The sequence below is a fragment of the Trichomycterus rosablanca genome, chromosome 11, assembly GCF_030014385.1.
Source record: "Trichomycterus rosablanca isolate fTriRos1 chromosome 11, fTriRos1.hap1, whole genome shotgun sequence".
Classification (NCBI taxonomy): Eukaryota; Metazoa; Chordata; class Actinopteri; order Siluriformes; family Trichomycteridae; genus Trichomycterus; species Trichomycterus rosablanca.
This window is the reverse complement of record NC_085998.1, coordinates 3,228,966-3,253,961: the sequence shown is the minus strand read 5'-3', so window position 1 is coordinate 3,253,961 and position 24,996 is coordinate 3,228,966. Positions and strand designations below refer to the sequence as shown.

The following is a 24,996-nucleotide window of genomic DNA, read 5'->3' as shown; positions in this document are numbered from 1 at the left end:
CACCTATTCGACAGATACAAATACGAATATTATGTTATACGAATATCATTCCTATTTAAAAGCCAGCTAAACAGATGATGTGAATGAAGCTTCTGACATTCTTGCTTTGATAATGAACCCTTTTTCAAAGTCACTTAGATCTTGTTTCACTTGCTATCCAAATTCCACACACTAGCTTTGTGAAATGTTGGGATCCGTTAGTGTTCCCATCAGCTGCTGATACGGCAGGAATGTTTTAGAATGGCAGGAACACCAACCCAACCCACAGTAGATTTGCTCTCTCCCCCATTAAATTCTTACTACAGTTTTGAATCAGTTGAACCTGCTTATTATTTTATTCATGCTACAGAACGGAATATGGTTGGGTATTGTTTGTATAATAAAATAATGTTTAAAAGCATCTGCTCTCGGTGTTCTATTTAACTTTTTTCAGACTTTTACTTTTGTTAAACCTCCCAAGTAGAGTGTCCGTTCTCGATGCTGGATTTGAAGAGTCGACTCCCGGAATCGACTCAAAGAAAAAGTAGAAGACTCTTCGTTGTCAAAGCAGGAATTTTGTGAGTCGACTCTTTGAACCGACTCCCTGCTCTAGGTTTCCCTTAATGGGCGGACAGAACCGATAGCTAATGTCAGTGCGCCGAGCCGCGTCATTGTTTTGATCCGTGGTGTCGTTAAATAACACAGAAAAGATCATGTCGGAAGGAAACGAAAACACAAAGACCGTAGATACGACGGACGAGCAGAAAGTAAGTGATTCTGAGGTCAAATTAAAAAAAGAAAACATTTAGCGGGATTATTGATTCGATTTCTGGCGGTTAGCTGACTCGGCTAATGCTAGTTCAACAGAACATACGCAAATGAAACTGACATTAATATTAACAATGCTGGCCAGTACATACTTATATGCAGTTACAATAATTGGTTATTTATTTACTGATCTTTCTACTTAAATGCGTTTCTAATTTATTGCCAATTCGGCCGAGTTGTTCTTTTGCTAGCTAACATAGGTGTCAGTTGAACGATTGACTGGGTTGTGTCCTAAATTCTGCCTCGTTCACTACACTAGTGCACTAGGGTAACGTGTTTTTGAGCTTTGAGGCGCCTTATCTAGTGCACTTGATATACGATGTGAAGTAATTTGGGATGCAGCCAGTTCTAGGCTCGTGTTTTCCTGCTAAAACGAATGTTTAGAATAGGTTCTTATAAGTGTGAATAAATGTAAATAATTGATATAATTTAAAAAAATGAAGGTTGTATGTTGTTTGTTGCTGGGTTTTACCCTTTAAAGTACACACTGCTTTAGGAAAAAGAAAGTACACCCTCCTTTAAAGCTATATTTTTATTTATCACGTTTTAAATAAGTTTTATTACTCTGTAGAGATTATCGCTTATCGGTTAACTAGTTAATCATTAACATCCCTACTTGTAAGGTAAATCTACATTATATAACCAAAACTACTGTATATGGACACCTGAAGCTCAAAAACAAATAATAATAAAACAGGGTGACCTTTATGTGATCTTTTAGCTAGGAAACAGCCTCTCTTCTGAGAAGATTTTGAAGTATGTCTCTGGGAATTTGTGCCCATTTAGTCAAATCAGTATTTGTATGGCTGGCCACTGATGCAGGTCCATTCCAAAGCTGTTGACCGGGGCTGAGGTCAAACCGAACTTTTCTTCATGTCTTTATAGAGATTGCTTTGTGCACAGGTGTACAGTCATGCTGGAACAGGAAAGGGCCTTCCCTAAACTGTCGCTGCAGCATCGGAAGCACAATATTCTCTTTATGTAATTGATTTATTAAACAGATGAATTCAGTAGATATAAGGGGTGTCCCAATACATTTGATCATATAGTTTGTCACATTAGTCACAGATGCTGTTTTGAATAAGAAGATCAGTGTCAGAAATATACGTACATCAGTTTAGATGATCGCTTGGGGTTGTAGGAAGTGCAATGATCTTCAATCACCCATTACAAAGTACATGGAGCACTGGCGTCTTGTCAAGGTCACGTGGGGAAAACTCAAACTTATGACGAGACGAGTTGTCTCGATGGTCAAAAGTAATCCTACGCAGGTGGCACTGTCCACTGCCAAGCAGGCTTAACATCACCATGGGCATAGAGACTGTCTTACGATAATAAAACATCAGCCCAGTTAAAATCAGAAATATATATCTTACCTTCTGGACCGTGTCTTTTTCCGGGTCGTCAGTGCTTAATATAAGAATGGCTGCAGGCCGCTCAGGTGGCGCAGCGGTAAAAACACACGCTGGAACCAGAGCTGGGATCTCGAATACATCGTATCGTATCGAGTCTCGGCTCTGCCTGCCGGCTGAGGCTGAGCGGCCGCATGAACGACGATCGGCCTGCTGTTCAGATATGGGCGGGACTAAGCCGGATATGAGTCTCTTGCTGTCAGAATGGTGCAGTTACGACCTCTGCTGGCTGATTAGAGGCGCCTACACAGAGATGAGGAAAGAGCGCTCTTAGGGTGTGTCTCTCCGTACACAACGCTAGGTGGCACGACACTCGTCAATGTGTGGGGGATGAGATCCACACGGATTGCTGCCCACGTGTCGGAGGGGGCGTGGGTCAGCTTCGTTCTCCTCAATCAGAGCAAAGAATGGCTGCACAGTTGGAGCGTGCGGGTGATAGGCTGGTCAGCCTGCAGTCCAGACCCGTTTGTTATTAAAAACACGTAGTGCAAACTCCACTCTCCACACTTCTGCTGGCATTATAGAGGTGAACGTGCTCCTGTTTTGATATCTGAATCCTAAATGGTGTCCTGATTCACAGCAGTGTGGTTTGATATGATAAGTAATATATTGATAGACTGGTTGGGACCTGAAGCACTGGAAAAATAACCATTCATTCGCCAACAAGTGACATAAGTGATGAGTTGCATCAGACCAAGTTATGCTTCCCACCCAAATGCTCACTGCTCTTGGTACTTTGGTAAGTAATTTGGTTACGAATGCGTCTCTCTCTCGCTGGCCACGCGGTATGTAAATGATGCTTTTCTTTGGCAGGACGTGGAGAGTGACGTGATTTGTCCGGAGAGAGCGGAGGAGGCCAAACTCAAGGCCAGGTATCCAAACCTGCCAGCCAAAGCGGGAGGCTCCGATCTGCTCCGGAAACGACTGCAGAAAGGGGTGAGCAGCTTTCTGTCCGGGATCGGGGGGGTCAGCAGGGGTCGATCTTTATCATTTTCATTTAGACACATGCTAAAGGAGTAGGCTGTAATTCTGAAGGTAGACTGGCCTTCCAATCCAACCGCAACAAACTGTGTTTGTAAGTCACCCAGCCGCACGAAACACAAGCCACTTAAGACTCTTTTTTTTAAGGTACACAAGTTCACAGCCCTCCCTAACCCCCTTATTGGGATGTAAAGAAGGATACGATTTTGACCCGTGCATCAGGGCTGCACGATATATCGTTTCAGCGTCGTCATCGCGATGTGTGCGTGCGCGATAGTCACATGGCGGGACGTGCGATGTCACTCGATGCAAATTAAACCAAATACGTCGCGCTACGACTTTTTTGCTGCTCGACACAAAACGAAAATTCACACGTCCTCATTTTCCACGACGTTTCCACACCAGTGTGTTCGACCCGGTGAGCCGCCTCGCCGTCTCACCGCCCACACGTGCGGCCGCCTCAGTAGTGATGATTCTAATAAGTCATCGACTCTTATAAGGCGGGTTATTCGAACGCGCTACTTTCAGCGTTTAGCATTTAGCATCTCGCCGTTAAAACCAGTAGAATGAGGTGGGACGGCGCTAACGTGTCGATACAGCATCTGGATTCGTGAACAGAAAACTGTTACGTCTGCTGACGAGCCCGAACCTGCAAATAAAAACACTCGTTACAAATCGATAATTATTTATTTACGTTTGAAAATAACTTCGTCCGCACCGTCAGCCACGTTTATCTTTCTGTGAGAGAAGAGATGCCGCAGTGAATTCTGGGATTGCCTTCATCACCGAGGACGCTTCCGATCCTCACTCGTTCTCGAGTCGAAATAACGTTGAAATATTAAGACGCCTCAGTAGTGAGCTTAGTAACTAAGGCATCTCAGGTTTGGAACGGGTGTAGAGCTGCTCTTTTGTTTGTATAGTTTTATTTTTAATTATGTTTACTACTTGAAGAGGTTTTGATTGTGAAATAAAATATTAAATGACCCATTTTGTCGATCCTGTTAATAATTCCCTCATGTGATATTGAAGCTTTCTTAGTTTAATGCTCAGTTTCAACCCAGTACAAAGATGTAGCTGGTCATAATCTTTTGTATCCCTTGTAGGCACCACGCTTTTCCACAGACGAGCCCCTTATTTAGAGTAAGATACATGCATTATTAATATTATTAATAATGTGGTGAAAATTCCTGCATTTTTTTAATATCGCAATATATATCGCAGGGGAAAAAAAATCGCAATGTCAGTTTTTTTCCAATATCGTGCAGCCCTAGTCTGCATATTAAACAAAAATCCTTCTTTATAGAGGAAAATAAGTCAGATTTATTTATATAGCGCTTTTTACAATAGACATGGTCTCAAAGCAACTTTACAGAATCCAGGACCGACAGATACAAAAACCCCTGTTGAGCAAGCCGAGGGCGACAGTGACGAGGAAAAACTCCCTTAAAATTCCAGGAAGAAACCTGACAGAGAGGAACCAGACTCAGCGGGGACCCCCGTCCTCCTCGGGTGGCCTGGAGAATAATTTGAATAAATAGGATTTACACAAATCATACACACATCAAATTAAAATGAACTAAAAGTTATAACTAGCAAAAATATTATTATTCAGTTCAGTCTGTGATAAAGTCTGTAGTGAGTTCTTGACATTCTTGGTGCAAACACGCCAGGTCCCCGTCACATCCGGCAGGAGCAGCATCGTTGGCACGGCGGTCTCGACTTCGTTCCTCAACCTCGGGCGGGTAAACAGGTTTCCATCAGAACCGCCTCGGGAAAATGTGAATTGTGTAAGATGTCAGTTTTGCAGAAAGTAGCTTTAGACTCCGGCGCCCCGAATTATTACAGCATAATACAGTCAGTCATGGGTCGTCCAGTGCGTTATGGACTGTTGACGTCCCACCACCTCCAGTTCACCACCGTTGGGAGTTGGTGCAGATGGTTCATGGTTTTGGATAACGGGCGTCCAGCAAATCCTTAAGATGTGAACGTCCTTCTCTTTCGCGGCATGGTCCACCGTCTGAGTGCTTTCTCTTGTATCTTCACTTCTCCAGCATGTTCACATGCTTGTTAGTGGTTGTTACTCGATGAAGCACGCTGCAGTCGGGCGGTTATTTGACTGTGCTGGATAAAGCCCCGTGTTGTTTACGGCCTGGAGAACAAAAGCTAGACGCTCGGACGAGCGGCTCAGGCTGTTCGATTGGCGGAACAGTTCGAAAGTTTCACGAGGACGCTTGAGTGCCAGTACGTGCCAGGCCTCGCCGTGAACCAGATGGCCTTACGTGTCGGAGGAGGCGTGCAGGCCCGCATGGATTAAGTGCACGAGGTTAAAAGTGCAGGAAGGGGATATGTCTAAATGTGTTTTAAGGTCACTTTTACAAGACGGGACCAGTTAAACATGCTCATCACAGATTAGTGTGGTTAATTTAAGCAATAGAACACTTGAGGTCGTGTGTTATCACGAATAACGTCACGGCTGTGATTCGGTCGCAGGTAGATCATCACGGCCGTGATGTTACTCGCGATAACACACGACCTCAAGTGTTCTATTGCTTTTATACAACAGTTTTTACAAAATAAAGAAAGAAAGAAATCAATTATGCTTTAATATTGACAACACCTTCCGCCAAAAAGTAGTTCCACAACGAATGAGTTGCTGCTATGCACCTGTAAACATTCCCTCCCCTGCCTTAACACAGTAGGCTAAATAGTTTAACACTACAAAGCAAATCCCAAGCTGCAAAAACTCATTTCAGGGAGGTAAGAAGAACAAGAAGAAAAAAGGCAAGAACCTCCGAAGGGAAAAAATAAAGAAATAAAAAACCTCTCGCACACACCAAAGGATTATGGGTGATAACAGAACTTTTAGGAGCTGCTAACTGGGCTATTAAGCTAACTGTTCGAGTAACAAACACATTAATGTTCCCTACATAGTGCACTAGATTGTGTATCAGATAACAGATTCATGTTCACTACATAGTGCACTAGACAGTATATTAGATAGAGATGGACCGATCGGGGTTTTTGGCACCGATTCCGATCTCCGATCTCCTTTCAGGGACATCGGCCGATAGCGTAAAGATAAACCAGAGCAGCGCGCGCGTGTGTGTGTGTGTGTGTTTGTGCCTTTAGACGAGACGCTTTGTTCACAGTATCGCTATAAGTGATTCATTGATTCATGAGTTGATTCGTTTTTATGTGAAGCGTAAGTTTCTCTTCTCAGTTATCTCTCCGTGTTTACTGTTATTAATTAAATATCGTGGTTTTAAATAAACACCAGCTACTACAGAACATTCTGTGTGACTCTTACATTAAAAAGCTTCATTAAAAAGCTTCATTAAAAAGCTTCATTAAACTGCTATTACCACAGATCTGTAACCGAGTCAGACTCGTTCCGTCTAAGGAGCTAAAAGTTTTCTAAAAGTTCAGCAGATGATCCTGAACTAACGAATTTGCTAATGAATAAACTTTTGCCTCTGATTGGCTCTGTAACGTTTTCTGTTCTCATCTACATCACAAGTAAGAACCGCTCACGATTTACCAAAGTGAACCAGGAGTTTATATAACGTGCTGATAGAATCCACTCAGATGTGACCGGGTTGAATTATCTTTTTAAAGTAAATATTACAATCAGCAAAATTACATCGTAAGAGCTTTCACGATGGTTTCTGTACGATGGTTGATGAATGGTGATGCGATGGTTGGTGCTTCGTAGCTCAAAGTCTGGATCGATCCACTGAGCTGTTAAGCTTAACGTGATCTTTATATATCACACGATCGGATCGGCTACTTTTAGGAAACATCGCCGATAGCATATTTTGATTAAAAATCGGCCGATACCGATCGTCCCATCTCTAATATTAGACAATTGATTTATGTTCCCTACACACTGCGCTAGATTGTGTAAAAAAGTCGGCGTCGCCTGCGTGCGCGTTTGTGTGCATGATGCTTGTCGTTACTGGCAACGCGTCAGCGGAGTGATACAGTTGTGGTGTGAAAAGGCCTTAGAACGCTTCTCAACCAATCAGATTGTAAGGTCGGAACTACCTGTTGTATAAATGAAATGATGAGCAGAGTTCGGCCTCTGTACATAATGCAAAACATCCACATTATTGGGAACAGCGGTAGCCTAGTCCTAGTGCGACCTACATTTTGTGACCCAGGCAACACAACCAACGCATCGAAACAGAACACAAAGTGAAATATACTCAGTTAATAAAAATGCTGGCAGTCTGGTCTCACTGTAGTTTACAAGATGTAACATAAAGCCTCCACAAGGGGGCGTTCGTGCACATGCTCATTTCATGTTAACGTGCCTGTTAAAACTCATTTATTTAATTGTTATTATTTTATCTCTGCGACCCATTTGTAAAACCCTGGACCAGTGTGTAGGGCTTTGAGCTTTCAGTTGGAAGGTTGTGGGTTCGAATCCCGGCTCCGTGTTCTCGTCACCGGCTTCCTGTTGCTGCCCTCGTTCAAATCAAAACAATGATGTCGCTCACAAAGCATGAAGCGGTCCAGCCCTGACCCACCCTAGAGAACCTATCAGACCGCATTCTTCACCTCGTACCTTTGAGTCACGGTTCTGGCTCGTCTCGATCCACCCATAAGAACGTGAGCAAGACGTGAATCAGAGCTCCTCTGTGTGTTAGACCTGCAGAATCTCCCAGTAGTTCAGCCATAACATTAAAACCACCTCCTGGTTTCTACACTCACTGTTTAATTTATCAGCTCCACTTACCATATAGAAGCACTTTGTAGTTCTACAATTACTGACTGTAGTCCATCTGTTTCTCTACATGCTTTGTTACCCCCTTTCATGCTGTTCTTCAATGGTCAGGACCCCCACAGGACCCCCACAGAGCAGGTATTATTTAGGTGGTGGATGATTCTCAGCACTGCAGTGACACTGACATGGTGGTGGTGTGTTAGTGTGTGTTGTGCTGGTATGAGTGGATTTTAAACACCTCACTGTCACTGCTGGACTGAGAATAGTCCACCAACCAAATATATCCAGCCAACAGCGCCCCGTGGGCAGCGTCCTGTGACCACTGATGAAGGTCTAGAAGATGACCGACTCAAACAGCAGCAATAGATGAGCGATCGTCTCTGACTTTACATCTACAAGGTGGACCGACTAGGTAGGAGTGTCTAATAGAGTGGACAGTGAGTGGACACGGAGTTTAAAAACTCCAGCAGCGCTGCTGTGTCTGATCCACTCATACCAGCACAACACACACTAACACACCACCACCATGTCAGTGTCACTGCAGTGCTGAGAATGATCCACCACCTAAATAATACCTGCTCTGTGGTGGTCCTGTGGGGGTCCTGACCATTGAAGAACAGGGTGAAAGGGGGTAACAAAGCGTGTAGAGAAACAGATGGACTACAGTCAGTAATTGTAGAACTACAAAGTGCTTCTATATGGTAAGTGGAGCTGATAACATGGACAGTGAGTGTAGAAACAAGGAGGTGGTTTTAATATTATGGCTGATTTTTATATCAGACATATCACAATCACATTTATACTGACCTTTTAGCTTCAAATAAGCATCAACAACCCCAAAAAAGTTAATATATGATAATGTTGTTTTTTTTTTTTCTGCATAACAAAAACACAAAGAAAAGAGAAACACAAAAGCTTACGTTAGCTCGTGTTCTTCAAAATGAGATCAGATGTATATCAGCGTCTTCCATTAGGAATAATATAAAAAAAATAAAGACGATAGTTCAGCCTTAGAAATAGAACCGTGCAACCCCACACAAGTTCCGTTTACTTTCCGGAGGAATGTGTAGACCAGGATTTTCAAACCCTGGGTAGTCGTGAGCTGAAAAAAATAAATAAATAAATGTTACACAGTAACATAAATAACAATAAATAAATATTAAATCACAGTAGGACCAGATTGTATTGAGAACGATGCATTGTTTGTATGGTAAACATTCGGTGGGTAGCTCTGTCGCCTCACGGCAAGAAGGTCCCGGGTCCTTTCTGTGTGGAGTTTGCATGTTCTCCCCGTGTCTGTGTGGGTTTCCTCCGGGAGCTCCGGTTTCCTCCCACAGTCCAAAGACGTTCAGTCAGGTTAAGTAGAGATGCAAAATTGTCCATGAGTGTGTTCGATATAAACTTGTGAGCTGATGAATCTTGTGTAACGAGTAACGACCGTCCCTGTCATGAACGTAACTGAAGTGTAGAACACGCCGTTAAAATCCTAATAAATAAAGAAACCATGGTGTAGAGAACAGTCCGGAGTTTAAAACACGTCACGGTCACGCCCACGTGGCTCTGCGGACAGATATTATCGTAACTGCTACAGCGGGTGGAACTTGTCACAAAGTTAGCCATAACAAAGCCCACCCATATAGAGGGACGACATGATTGGTCAGTTTTACCACCAATAAACAACGAGCAACAGAAGCGGTGATCAGAGGAGAGGAGATAAAGATGATTTATTTGCTTAGACTCATATTTGTTTAAACGTTGTTTGTCAAATTAAGTAGATAAAAAAACTGCTCACTATTTTTAGTAGGGATGTAACGATACACTCTACCCACGATGCAATGCGATTCACGATTCTGGGTTCACGATACGATTTTTTTCCTGATTTTTTTTCCCCGAAGACAAATTATGACGAAGTTTCCTTTTATTACTTCTCTTTAAAAAATAAAATACTGTACTTGTGCTTATCCTTAATTGATCTAAATAATAAATGCCCTTTTTTTCTGAGGTCGGTACAAACTATGCCAAACAATGCTTATTGTGTAAAAAGAACTGAAATGAAATTTTACATAAATTAATGAATAACACAAATAAAGAAAGAATCCTCACATAAATACATCTGGCTTGAAAATTCCGAACCTGGCAACCCTGTAGTGACGTCAACCAGGCGAGTTGAACAGCGCCAGCGCCCTCTGCTGTTTAAAGTGAATATTGATTCATCTTAAATGAATGACCGATTCGAATCGTGGCACGTGTGCACTGATTTTTAACTGTCTTGTGGTGCATCGTTACATCCCTAATTATTAGTACATCTTAGGGCCTAGGGGGCGCTGACGGGTTCCTCTCTGGTTCTTAGGCTGGTGTCTGTTTGTACCAGAGTAATGAAGTGTTTACTGAGTGAACGTTTCTGAATAAGAGCGTCTGATAAATGTGACCGTAATGCTTTCTCTCTCTCTCGCTCTCTCTCTCGCTCTCTCTCTCGCTCTCTCTCTCTCTCTCTCTCTCTCTCTCTCTCTCTCTCTCTCTCTCTCTCTCTCTCTCTGTAGCCAAAGTACTTCGACTCGGGTGACTACAACATGGCGAAGGCCAAGATCAAGAACAAGCAGCTTCCGTCAGCGCAGCCGGAGAAGGCGGAAATCACCGGCGATCACATCCCCACGCCTCAGGATCTGCCTCAGAGGAAGACCTCGCTGGTGGCCAGCAAACTGGCCGGCTGATCGGCGCCGCTCGCACCGACGGCTCGCTCCTCTCTCATCCTCTCTCCCATTAACACGCCGTAGTTTATTTCTGTTCAGCTTCCGTTCTCTTCCTCTTTTACCTCCATGTATGAGCCACACCGAAGCCAGAGCCGCCCGCCTCGGGGATTATGGGTAGCGGTGGTATGTGAAGGCCTCCTGTGCAGTAGGTGTAGTAGATGAACCTGTACATATTTGCTCGTGGGTGATCCGCGGCGCTCGGCTTTAGAAAGGTTTCTACGATCGCCGTTCCTGAAGCCTCGATGATTCGAATGATCGAACTGCCTGAACGATTCAGAATCGAATACGACTCCCGATGACGCGCGCGAGCCGTCCCCCGTCCCCATCATGAGTTTACCAGTTAACGTTTGAGCTTGGAACACCGAATGGGCCGCACCGCCGTTGCTAGTCACGGTAGACGCGCGTGGCCGTCGTCGGCTCCGTCCCCAACGTCACGATCGTAAAAGCAGCAGTCGTGAACCTGAAGGTTGTGCCTAGCGCGCCAAACCGTCGCTCCATAAGCTTCCGAAGCGAAACACTACAACATCTGGGCATGTGTGTGTCCACCACGGTCACTTCTGTGCCATTCGATTTGTAAATAAAATAGTTTTGCAAACCTGCGCTGTTTCTTCTCTTCGTCCTTCATGTGTCCTTCATATATATATATATATATTTTGTTTTTAACGCGTTTTCTCCCCCTTTAGCACGTCCAGTTGCCCAAATGCTGACCCCTCCGACACGTGGGCAGCAAGCCGCATGCATCTCATCACCCACACGTTGACGAGTGTTGTGCCACCTAGCGTTGTGTACGGAGGGACACACCCTGAGAGCTCTCCTTCCTCATCTCTCTGTCGGCGCCTCTAATCAGCCAGCAGAGGTCGTAATTGCACCAGAGGCCCATATCCGGCTTAGTCCCGCCCACCTGAACGACCGGCCAATCGTCGTTCCTGTGGCCGCTCGGCCTTCAGCCGGCGAGGCAGAGCCGAGATTCGTTACGATGTACTGGAGATCCCAGCCCTGGTCGCAGCGTGTGTTTTTACTGCGGCGCCACCTGAGCGGCGTGTGTAAATGGCTTGTACACGATCTACCTCATACCCCAGGTTATCTTTGGTCTCTTACCCCGCGTTCACGCGGCGGCGACAGCACGAAGATGTGTTTCTCTTTCGTCTTCAGTAGAAACCATCATCAAGGAACCATAAAAGAAGCGTAACGTTCCACGGTGGCGTAGATGAAGTGCTCTAGTTATAACTCTTTTTGCCACATCGCTTCACGCCTAGTTGGCAGTTAAAGTTAGGCTCAATTTTGTTGCATCATGTTTAGGGATGTAACGATTCACCACAATACAGTTAATGACCGATTCAAAAATTTCACGATTCATATCGATTTGACATGTAAAATGAATCGATATTGACTTTAAACAGCAGAGGGCGCCGGCGCTACACACCTCGCCTGGTTGACGTCACTGGCGCTATACGCTGGTTGCCAAGTTCGAGGATTTTCAGCCACATTGAGCTTCATTCAAAATTGTTTTGCATAGTTTGTACCTACCTCAGAAATAAAAGGGGATTCATTATTTAGATAAACAAAAGATGAGCACAAATACAGGATTTTATTTTATTTTCTAAGAGAAATAATAAAAGGAAACTTCGTATCGTGAACCCAGTATCGTGAATCGTATGGCATTGTGGGTAGAGTGTATCGTTACATCCCTATTCATGTTGCCTCCTGTCGTCTGTAATCGCCAGCTCTGATTGTTTTTTTGCATCGTCACTGCCGATGTGAACGCAGGGTTAGAGTGGTGCTATGTTTTTGGCCTGAATCTCAACTATTTGGCTGAACACATTACCCTGACCGTTGGTATTAATACACAGTACCAGTCAAAAGTTTGGACACGCCTTCTCTTCAGTGGTTTTTCTTGATTATTTTTATTTTCTACATTGTAGATTAATACTGAAGACGTCCAAACTATGAAGGAACACGTATGGAATTATGTAGTGAACAAAAAAATGTTAATCAAACCAGAATATGTTTTATATTTTACCAACTCGACCTCTGCACAACCCAACTGATGCTCTCAAACACATTAAAAAAAAACGTTCCAGGTGGTGACATCATGAAGCTGATTGAGAAAATGCCTGTCATTAGAGCAAAAGCTATTTTGAAGAATCTAAAATATAAAACATATTCTGGTTGGTTTAACACTTTTGTTCACTACATAATTCCATATGTGTTCCTTCATAGTTTGAATGTCTTCATTATTAATCTACAATGTAGAAAATAAAAAAAAATCAAGAAAAACCACAGGAATGAGAAAGCGTGTCCAAACTTTTGACTGGTACTGTACGTAGAGTTGCTGTCTCCTTTGTGTCTGGAACAACCTTCACTCCTCTGGAAACTGTGTTTGTGAGAATTTGTGCCCGTTTGTAAAGTCAGACACTGATGTTGGACCAAAGTTAGATTCATTTATTCATTTATTTAATTACAAATGGTAAAAACACACGCTGGAACCAGAGCTGGGATCTCGAATACATCGTGAACGACGATTGGCCTGTTGTTCAGATATGGGCGGGACTAAGCCCCATAGGGTCTCTCTCATGACGGGTGCAATTACGACCTCTGCTGGCTGATCGATGGCACCTGCACAGAGACGAGAAAAGAGTGCTCTCAGGGTGTGTCCTTCTGTACACAACGCTGAGCTGCACTGCACTCGTCAAAGTGTAGGTGATGAGATGCATACGGCATGCTGCACACGTGTCGGAGGGGGCGTGGGTTAGCTTCGTTCTCCTCAATCAGAGCAGGGATCGGCATTGGTGGAGAGGAAGCGTGACGCAATCGGGCAATTGGACGCGCTAAAAGGGAGAAAATGCATAAATATTTTATATATATATATATATATATATATATATATATATATATATATATATATATATAAATGGTGTCCATATAGTGTATATATCTAATATACTGCTGTTCCACCCCCCTTCAGACATAGCCAATCATGTACAATCATGTAGGATATGCTTCTGCTCTACCACCTGAGCACTTCAGTTCCCTTAAACATAAATTGGTCTTAAAAATTGTATAGAAAGAGTTAGCAAGGCATTTTAAGGCTCTACCCCAGAGTAGCTGACGTATCTGTGCTAAATTGTGGTTGCTAGGAGAACACCACTAACTAGAGGAAGCACCGGTGTTCATCTGACATCCTGCATGATCCCCAAACCTTTGGGTGTAATGTTTTGGAGATTCCAATCAGAATTCTAAACTAAAATTGTAATAAGGCAGACACGCAGGGTTTGTGGGCCCCATGATCACAGTACCATCAGCATTTTGAAACAGAAGACACCTGCACAACCTGGAACCTTTGTGGAGTCGAAAAGGTAGGTATAGGAAAACTCAACGGTCACTTAAAAAGAGCTCCGAAAGTCCAGTGCGGAGTTGGTAGAACCTGTCCTGATGGAGTGATGCCAATATGAGGAAGATTCTGTGGTCTGATGGCAAGCCGTAGCCTAGTGGTTAGGGTACTGGACTAATAATCAAAAGGTCGCTGGTTCAAGCCTCACAACTGCCAGGTTGCTGCTGTTGGGCCCTTGAGCAAGGCCCTTAACCCTCGGTTGCTCAGATCGTATACTATAACTGTACTGTAAGTCGCTTCGGATAAAGGCGTCCGCTAAATGCCGAAAATGTACATGTAACGTAAATGTCTGATGAGAACAGCAAGCACTACGTCTGACAAAACGCAGCACTGGCTGAGACCATCTCTACAGTGAAACATGGTGGTGGCAGCATCACGCTATGGGCAGGAGCAGGGAGACTGGTAGGAATTTAACAGTGGGTTAAATTTTTAACAAAATACAGAAACATCCTTGAGGAAAACCACCAGTGTGCACGCACTCAGACTGGAACAACACTTCGCCTTCCAACATGACCGTGACCCGAAGCATACAGCCAAAACAACACTGCAGTCGTTATAGGTGATGAAGTGGAAATTGATGATAAGAATTGCAATTATATCTATTCTCACAATAAAGTGCAGAAGTCAAAGGGTGTGAATATTTTCTCAATTCACACGCATCGTTCATGTTCTTGTATTTCTGTTTAGTACCGTAACAGCGATTTAGAGCCTAAATTCTGATCCTTAACCAGCGTTACATCTGACTTTAGTAAATAAACAATTCAGAAGTTCGTGTCTTGTTAAAAACTCCACCGTCAATCACACTCGGTTCTTTTCACATCACAGTGAAGCTGATACACTCTCACACACGCCCTCCACAACAGTCCCAGTTTCTTATGTGGCCCCTTGGAAAATTTCATTCATGTAATGTAACGCACTGATGTCAAGAATATTTTCTCATGTCCAGCCAACCAGTCAGGCTGTATGTCAAAAAATAGCTCTACCATGAATTAGAAGCTGCTGAATTATGGGTGTCATTGTCCACAGTAATTCAAGGATTATAATGTCATGGGCTTAGAATCCACATCTGGCCCGCATGAGGTTCGAGGCAATTAAAAATGAGATGTAAATAAATGTACATCACACATGCAATATAATTATATATATTAAATAATATTAAATATCCGTAAGTTTCGAGTTGCGTGTGTGAGAGTGTATCAGCTTCACTGTGATGTGAACAGAACCGAGTGTGATTGACGGTGAAGCTTCTCTAACTAAACTGCACAAGCAACAAAGACTGTTTTATAAAGTTTAACACGTCCAGAACTGAAGCAGTCAGGACCAGCTCTGTGATTTTAAAAAGAATATTAAACAATAACAAAGGACTGAAAAGCAAATGAGGTAATTAGACTCAAAACAAAATAGTGTAAAGTTTAAAAACCTGCACATTTTGTTCACATTTGTTTGTTTAAATAGTAAAATAATGTTGATGTTTTTACTCTGCCTACTTCTAATTTTCTAAATGTAACATCAAAACATTAACAGCTTATTAGAACTGTACAATTCACTGCTTTTCATAAAGAGTGGACAGTCGTAGCCTAGTGGTTAAGGTACTGGACTAGTAATCAGAAGGTTGCTGGTTCAAGCCCCAACACTGCCAGGTTGCTGCTGTTGGGCCCTTGAGCAAGGCCCTTAACCCTTAATTGCTCAGACTGTATACTGTAACTGTAATGTAAGTCGCTTTGGATAAATGCGTCTGCTAAATGCTGAAAATGTAAATGTAAATAAAAAGATCAAATTAATATTGAGCAGAATTAAGTTCACATTATTGGTCCGGCCCTCCACAACAGTCCCAGTTTCTTATGTGGCCCCTTGGAAAATTTAATTGCCCACCCCTGGCTTAGAGGCTGATGTTCATGAGGCGGCTTTAAAATTAATGATCAAATGGACACAGAATAAAGTCCTCTGGTGGGGACCAAATACTTTTGGTTACAATGACCAGAAGTATGTTTGTTGAGGATGAAAGGTAAGACGTTCCAACCCAACAATACTGTATGTACTGTAAAGTGTAGTGGTGCTCCCTCCCCAATGTTCAAATAATGGCTACGGCAACATGGACACAGGTGACACAGTGGCTCGGTGGGTAGCACTCTCGCCTCACAGCAAGGAGGTCTTGGGTTTGATTCCCAGGTGAAGCGGTCCGGGTCTTTTCTGTGTGGAGTTTGCATGTTCTCCCCGTGTCTGCAGGAGTTTCCTAAGACATGCAGTCAGGCTAACTGGAGATACATAATTGCTGCTAGGTATGAGTGTGTTTGCCCTGTGATGGGCTGGTGACCTGTCCAGTGTTTCCTACCTTTCGCCCAGTGAATTGCACCCACCGCGACCCTGATCAGGACAAAGCGGTGGTATAACAGACGTTTAATGAACGAATGAATGAAAACATGGAAAAGCTTTTACTTAAGTCCCTCTAAACCCTGGATTTATTTTCTTTATGAGTTTGATTTTATTGCTGATTGAGGGTTTTTCACTCGTCCCTCAGGTTACCGTCCGCCCTGTTATCTCTTACTGCTGTCTCTTAAAATGAAGAGCTGTTTTACATACTGACATCATTTCCTGGCGCTCACGTGATCTTTTTGGAGAGAAAACAACTGTGGAAGATGAGTGGCTTATTAAACTCCTCATTTTAATGTTGTTTTTTCCACATTTTATCCTAAAAGTCTTATACGGTCAACCGTAACATGTCCACCCTGTTATGGGATATATGAGAAAAAGCTGAACGATTTGATCATTTTAAACATAATCACACTATAAAGCAGAGAATTATTTGTCTGAATTTACTTTTATGCTAGCATGGTTTTGCTCACTCGCTAGCTAATCAGAATGTCCACCCTGTTATCGTCCACCGTGTTACAACCTAATACGTAACAGACTGGACGTCACAGTGTAATGGGTGATTCTTCAATTCCGGGCTCTTTTTACCATTAAAATTTTTGAAAAATAAAATTAGTAATAATTTAGTTTTAATTATGTCAAGATAATGCTTACATGCTTTAGAGCAAAGACTTAATGATGGCTACAATTGAGCTTATATAGAATTTTAATATTTCATATTTATTTGCGAAGTGGCATAGCGAAATGTCATCATGTGTCGGTAATGACGTGTTGCGGTAATGACAATTTTTATTTTTTTTAAGAAAAAAACTAGCTAGGCCATGGATTTGCTAAAGCTAGTCAACAGCTAGTACAAGATGCACTTTAAATACATATAAATAATGTGTAAATTTCTTTTTTTTTTTGTAAAGTACTGCCATACTGATGTTAATGGTAATGACGCTGAATAAATATACTCTATGATCAGGAGGAATACATGATTAAATTACTCAAATTTCCAGACATTAAAATGTCAATCTTCTCTCATGGCTGGCATGTGCTTCCTTGCGAGTCTTCGTTTCCATGGTTACAAAATAACAAGTGTTACCTTCAAATGATTCCCTACAGAAACCATACACTGTTGCGGTAATGACGATAATGCCGGGGACAGTAATATATTGCTCAAAAATATGCATAGGTTGTACAAATATGAAAAGAAAATTACATTTTGTTTCTTTTTAAGTTATTATAAAACTCATATTGTGATTTTTATAATGAATTGATCACTTTTTAGCATTTAGAGCAGAGAAGTTTTAGAGTCTGGGTTGGGGACGAGGCCAAAGTAGCAAAATATTGATGTTTAAATCATCATAAAAAATGGAAATCATAATTATTTTGGTATGTAATTTTTTTAGTAATGCAATGAAAGATCTTTTTAATACCTAAAATATTTGTTTTGTAATAAAGTATTTTTAACACAAATTTATAACCTAGGGACGTAAAAGTTCCCCCAACTGAAGAATCACCCGTACATGAGGTGCATGTCTGCTTGAGCTTGACCGATATTAGTTAGGAAAAGTATAACGTGTCCTTTTTATAATAAAACATGAAAAACAAATTAACCCTTTGATGCACAAGCTAAGCAAACCCCTTCTAATGCACAACATGGGTGGAAAATGACCCATATTCATCCATTCAAGAATATTTTCATATGCACATTAGTCAGTTATTCATGTATTTACTGACTTAGCTAATAAAAGCTATCTATACTAGAATATGTAAACAGCTTGCAAGCAAATAGTATTGGACATATTCAAGATTCAAGAGCCGAATCTTTGGTTGTCTTTCAAAAGATCAGTAAATATGTTTTTGACTACAAACACTTATGTCAGTAGTTCCTGTCAAATTCCATAGTAAATACATAAGGGTCGTTTTTGACCCATGTTGTGCATTAGAAGGGTAGTGATACAAAAATGATTTTTATTAAAAAAGTAAAAAATATAAAACTGAAATAAGGATTTGTGATGATCAAAAACAAGTTGATTGAGGAATTCATGGAAGCTTGAATGACAAAATTAATTTATTGCAAAGATATAGAAAATAAAAACTCAGTTGGGTCACTTTTGACCCAGGTTGTGCATCAAAGGGTTAAAACAGTGTTTCATTTACAAAAAGTTTTTTTTTTAAGGTCCAAAAGGCATCGAATCCCAGGAATGACCCGGGTGTATGTAAACTTATGACTTCACTAGAAATAAACCAGTGTGAGTATTATGCAGTACGCGTGTTTATCCACCAGGTGGCGGTGTAGTGCCGCTCCCATTCACCATGCTGTCAGCGCGGAATCGTTTCACTCCTCTACCCAGCATGTAGAGAGAGAGAGACGCCGAGAGAACCGGAGGAGCCGCAGCTGAGAAGCTCTTCACCACCAGCACCACGATCCCGCTGACTCACTCACTCACTCACTCACATTTATCCACATTCATCCACTCATTCATTCCGGGGTGGGAGACACGCAGGAGTGTTAGAGGAACCCGGAGGAGGAGAAGCGCTGATGTGGAGGTTCAACTAACCGGGATTGGGAGTGAGACAGCAGGAGTGAGACAGCAGGCATGGCTGCGTCCGAGCTCTATACAAAGGTAATGCGGGTTCAGATCTGAGTGTGTGCTCCTGGTGTTACTGGTATTACTGGTACTGATGGTTCTGCTGGTTGTCCACTTTGATCTTTGTGTTCTTTCCTTCAGGCTGGATTAACTGCATGTGTTTGAAGGATAAATGTGTTGATGTGTTTGGGGTAAATACAAATATAATACAGAAATGAACCATATGGTGCTGATGGGAGCGTTTCCAAGCATCCTAATTGTGCACCAGAAAAGCAAACCAACCCCCCAGAGAGAAGACATTTGCGGTACCTTGATGTCCACAGATCTGTATCACCAGTCTGGCCTTCATCGAGGCGATCCTGAGTTTCTAAAGGAGAATCTGTTCAGACCATTAAATTAAATTCATGTGCCAGTCTGGATGTTTTGTTTACTCAGGATAATGGGTTCTGGATGAACCAAAAAAGCAATAAAACGAAATACAATCAGAATTTGCACATATTTTCTTGATTGTTTGTATAAATGATGCTTCTGTGGCACCAAATGTTCAGCATCTTCACGTCTATTGATCTAAAGTGTACTTGATCAAGCCTGGTGCAGGAAATTCCAGCTTATTCTGGTTTTTGGGTCATTTCATGAAGGACATTTTAATATCATGCAGCTTTTAAGGGCTCATTCTGGAATTTAAATCAGACTTTAATGAAAATAAGGATAAGTATAAGGATCGTGTGGGTTGTTTGGGGCGGGTTGCTGAGTAATGATTCGAATTAGGCATCAGAAATCTGGCACATTTGCTGTTTCACCTTGGCATGATGCTCTGTGCATGTTTTCCTCTGATCATTCGTATCTGTATCAGCATCAGCGCGGTCATGGACCTGCACCGTGTGGGCATTTCTGAAGGTCTTGTTGTGGTAGGACGCTGTAGGATGCTGTAGGAGGATGACGTGTATTGTTGTTCGATATCGCTGCGTGATGCTGGTGCTGATGCTGAGCCTGACATCTGTATCATTAGAAATCCTCGTCTATTGTTTGTGTGTGTGTGTGTGTGTGTGTGTGATATTACTGGACGAAATGTCGTGCCCCGATGCCGGTGTGACGACTGTAATGATGGTGGACGGTTTTGGCGATGTCAGGAGGCATTGCAGTGAAAGCGAGAGGATGCAGGGAGGGAGGGAGGAGGAGACGGAGGAAGGAGGAGGCCTGTTCCCATCCCCCATGATCACATCTGCTGTGTTGTGAATGCGCACTGTCTTTAGGTTCCCCTCCGAGAGCAGCTAGAGAACGCCGAGAGTCCGGCAGCATCTCATCACCGCCGGTGGCACGTTTCATTAGAGGAAAAGTGGCACGCCGCGTGTGCCGTGACTTTGCCCAAGACATATTCAATGTCACGCACCGTAAGTGTTATTTTTAGGTTTGGGAGCGCTGGACGACGTGATGATACGTCAGCCGGCCATCCATCTAGCTCTAGACCTAGCTGACGTGTCCATATTTAAGGTGGACTGTCTTGATGAGAACCTGGGACTATTTTGACGGCTGTGCGGCCACCCGGTGGCTCAGCTGTCCAACACGCTTGACAGGCGATAACAGGCTGGTCAGTGGCCAGGTCTTAGGGAGTGGAGGTCAACGGCACCTCCTGCTGTCCGGTGGAGGAACACGTAGACATGAGTCTGTACCAGTAGCATTAAGCAAACTCCTTTATCCAAAGCAACTTACAGTCTAAGCAATTGAGGGTTAAGGGCCTCGCTCAAGGGTCCAACAGTGTCAACCAGCAGTGGTGTGGCTTAAACCAGCGACCTTTAGATTACCAGTCCAGTACCTCGGTTGTAACCTTAACCACTAGGCTACAACCGTCTGTGTACATTCTAAGACTCTCTGTGAGAATCCACCGCTGGCTGGTTTAAAGAAGCGATCGATAGCGGTAACTTCAGACCTACAGGAGGAGACGAGTGCCAGTCCACGGCTCTCCCCGGCCAGTGTGGTGGCGAAAGAGAAGTCATCGACAATTTTCCAGACATTCTTTTAACTGACAAATCAAGCCTTTGGGAGGACTTTGCTAGACTGGCCTCCATCTCTGAGATTGGTCCTCCACCCTCCAACTGTCAGCCCAGACCTCCACTGTCCACACATCTGCCCATCCATCATCCACTCGTCCAGTTGTGCCAGCCAAACCCATTGCTAACAGTTGTATACTGTACAATCGATTCCTACTCTGTAGCAACAGTTTGGGAAGGACCTGTCCTGTTCTGGCATGACTGAGGACGAGGTTTGACATGTTTGTTCTCGATGGAGCTCCAGTGGTCCAGGTGGAGGCCAGATCTCTGACCAGGTCGGCATTTAGCAGACACTTTTATCCTAAGCGACTTACAGTACTGTGACAGTTTGCTGTCTAAGCAATTGAGGGGCCCAACAGTGGCTTGAAGTCTTGCAGTAATGGGGCTTGAACCAGCGACCTTTTGATTACAAGTACAGTACCTTAACTGGGATGAATTGGAATGTGGATTGTAAGTCTTGCCTTTGATCCAGAAAGTATATGTCTTCTCATAAGAGGTGGGGTCTGGTGCAGCCATGGATGTGCCACATTAATGCCCCTGGTTGTGGCGTGGCATGTCCAACAATCTCATGAGTAGCTGTCCACATACTTTTGGAAATCTATTGTATGTCTGTATATCCATTGGTGCCACGGATGCACTTAGAAGCAGACACCCTATTCTGTAAGTGCGGTGCGTCATGGGTAGGGCTGCAACTAACGATTATTTTAGCAGTCGACTAATCTGACGATTATTATTTTTTTTGATTAGTCGACTAGTCAACGATTATTTATGTCATACCCTCCATCTCTGCCTTAACATAACAAAACTCTGTTATGTTATTTAAGTTCCAATATCAAATTAAAATAATGACCCATGAAACATGAATATGAAACTTAAGCTTGATAGTTTAATTAAATATATTTGAAACATTAATACACAATCACAATAAAAAAATCTATTAAATAAGAAAGCTTTGGACAGAATTAGAAGCTGTTATGTTTCAGAAGTTATCACTCTGGAAATCAAAAACATTTATCACGTGGTTGAGAAACATGTGAATGCTGTCTGTGAAGATCTCAGCCGTGCATGAACCTCTTCTCATCCACACGCCATTGCTTAGTGCTATTAATAGAAAGAGCAAAAGAGAAAGCTGGATTAATGATCACAAACTGAAGGCTGTGTATCATAGTTTATTATAAATAGTGTACTGACTATGCCAACTAAACCATAACAGGTTAAATATCTTAACTGAATTATTTGCTGAGCTAACTAGCTATCATTAAGTGGAGGAGGCTTATTATTTAGAATGAATGCTCTCTCATTAACGTGAGCAAAAAATAACGTTAGGCTATAATGTTAAGTTATATAACGTTACTCCTAATAAATCACTGATTAACTATTGCACTTAATGCGTTAGCTTAGCTATCAAACCTAAAAAAAACCTGTCCTGGATAACGCTGGTCATCACGGCTGCAGGGTGCTCGTGTTTCAGATGCTCGTGCATCACCGTGTTGCTGGCGTGAAACCACAACTCTGCTCTGCAGCGTCTGTAGCGTTCAGCTCGTTTCTTTGGTTTATTTTGGCTGAAATGCTCCTGAAATACTTCAGGAAGTTTCGGTCTCTTTATCTTTGCCTCTCTGTCTTCATAAACTCCCCACTGCGCCATGGAAGCGATGCTGCGCCCCCTGCAGTTCCATTAGTGCGTTGCAATAATAACGACGCGTCGACAATGAAATTACACGTCGACAAATTTTTATAGTCGACGTTATCGATTATGTCGACTAATCGTTGCAGCCCTAGTCATGGGTATTCTGTACCAAGTAGTTGTGATGTCAGTAAACGGCTGACGTTCTCACGAGCGCTGTATTAGCGCATCATGACGTGCATCGTTTAAGGTGGAGCGTGGATGTTGGGTTGCTCCTGGGTCATGCCGTCCAGCTCTGTTTTTATAAGGTTCCTGGAGAACACTCGCCTCTTTGTTCCTGAAGCTAAATAAACCCTCGCTGATGCAGAGCGGGTGGAGACGACTGCTCGACCAGAGTCAACCTGTTCGTTTCTCCTCCAGCTCTCGGAAGATCAACCTTCTAACAGTGTCCATCAGAATGTCTTACTCCTGAGTCTTAAATATCCCACAATCCTTCACACCTGGTCAGAAATCACCTGTGCTGCGATGCTAGCCGCCCATATTGGCTGTTAAAGGCGCTGAGATGAGGCACGGCCACACCCACAGTGTTTTTCTCTTGCCCTTTTGCACCCAGTTCTGTCGTTGCCAATTGGGAGGCTGTTACTCGCCTCTTTCCAACACTTGGCAGACTTCCATCTGATGCCCCCCTGTGTTTCGACCAGCGACGAGGAACCCAGTTCGGCCATCGTCCCTCCCTTACAGACCCGCAGCCAATCGTGTGTCCGTGTAGGCGCTCATCAGGCTGATAGCAGAGCTGAGATTCGAACTCGAGACCTTGAGATCTCACACACACACACACACACAAACGAACGTTTCAAAAATAGGCTTTCCATTTGATCCAGTTCTTTCAGGTGTGTTTTGATGCACTGGTGAGTTACTGCGTTTGATTTGCTCTCGGCACTCGTGAGACGTCACTTCAGGTTTAAACAGCGAGTATCTGGCAACTTTTAGTCAGAAAAATGAAGGGTGAAGTTCCGAACCACAACCTGTAAGATACACAGTGTGTAAATGTACCATTTAAAATTCACTTAATAAGCAAACGTTTAGTACAACAGTGTGAGATTTGGGACACAGCCACTTTAAATGACGTTTTAACGTTGAGCTTCAGCTTCTATCCTGTAATCCTGGTGATGAAAAGTTGTGGCCCTTCCTTTCACTACAACACACAAGGGTGGAAATGATCTGGGCGTCCAGGTGGCGCAGCGGTAAAACACGCTAGCACACCAGAGCTGACATCTCGAACTCGTCGGTTCGAAACTCAGCTCTGCCATCCGGCAGGTTGGGCGCCCGTATGAACAACGACTGGCTGTTATTCATACAGGTAGGGAGCCGGATAGGGAGCTCATACGACCTCTGATTGGCTGGCTGATTGATGCGTCTGCACAGAGTCGAGGGATAATGCTGATCAGGGTGTGGCTCTCCGTACACAAAGCTGATCTGCATATGAACTCGCCTCGTCGGCTACTGCACACGTGTCGGAGGGGGCGTGTGACAGTCTCGGCTCTCCTTAATCGGGGCGGGGATCGGCATCAGTAGAGAAGAAGCATAATGCAGTTGGGTGGTTTGATATGAGTTGAATTGATCTAATCCAAGAGAACCTGAACCTAAAGAGTGTGGACTCGCTTGCACTGATGGTCCAACACAGAAAGAGAAAGGATATGACTAAATCACCAATTATCACCACGTTTTGTGTATATAAAGTCTTAGTCGAGCCCGCTAGTGCTTTTCTATAGTGACATGTTGAAAGCAGCAGAGTTTTTCAAACCCCTCGGTCGCAACCCTTGGAGGGACCATGGACCAAAAAAATAACTAATAATTTTAACAGTCATATGAACATGAAATGAACTTGTACACGAACGCCCCCTTGTGGAGGCTTTAGGTTACATCTTGTAAACCACAGTGGGACCCGATTGCCAGCATTTTTATTAATTAAGTTTATTTCATTTTGTGTTTTGTTTTGATGCCTCGTTTGTGTTGCTGTAAAAGTCATGGAGCTAAATCCTATCTAGCAATGTGGCTAATAAATGTCTTTTTTTTTTTTTTTTTAAATGTTAGCTCCACTGACATCCCAGATACACCAAAACATTCCAGGGGTTGCCGAGCGTCCTTGTTTTACTCAACGTTTGTGTTTAAATTCGAATAGAATGATTCAGCGCTCCAGTCTCTGGTGCTTAAATGAGTCGTCTGTACAGTCTGTAAACCGGTGGTTCTTTTCATTTCATTTCACGTTCTTCTATCCGGTTCCATCTGGAAACACTGGACGCAAGGC

The 24,996-nt window shown here is 43.1% G+C and overlaps 2 protein-coding genes across 4 annotated transcripts in view; both read left to right on the top strand.

Annotated features, from left to right (window-relative positions):
• The first annotated feature begins 598 nt into the window (after positions 1 to 598).
• On the top strand, positions 599 to 11,275 carry arpp19a (cAMP-regulated phosphoprotein 19a). The gene is made up of 3 exons (XM_063004850.1): positions 599 to 746; positions 3,033 to 3,155; positions 10,467 to 11,275. The coding sequence occupies exons 1-3, from the start codon at positions 693 to 695 to the stop codon at positions 10,635 to 10,637; spliced, it is 348 nt and encodes a 115-aa protein (XP_062860920.1). The 5' UTR covers positions 599 to 692; the 3' UTR covers positions 10,638 to 11,275.
• A 7,514-nt stretch (positions 11,276 to 18,789) lies between these two features.
• Positions 18,790 to 24,996, top strand: part of myo5aa (myosin VAa) — a 71,322-nt gene continuing 65,115 nt past the window's right edge. For all 3 annotated transcript variants that reach the window (XM_063004824.1, XM_063004823.1, XM_063004825.1), the window contains exon 1: positions 18,790 to 19,052. In XM_063004824.1, coding sequence (XP_062860894.1) covers positions 19,026 to 19,052 — 27 coding nt within the window. In that variant the 5' untranslated portion in view covers positions 18,790 to 19,025. The remainder of the gene's footprint in view (positions 19,053 to 24,996) is intronic.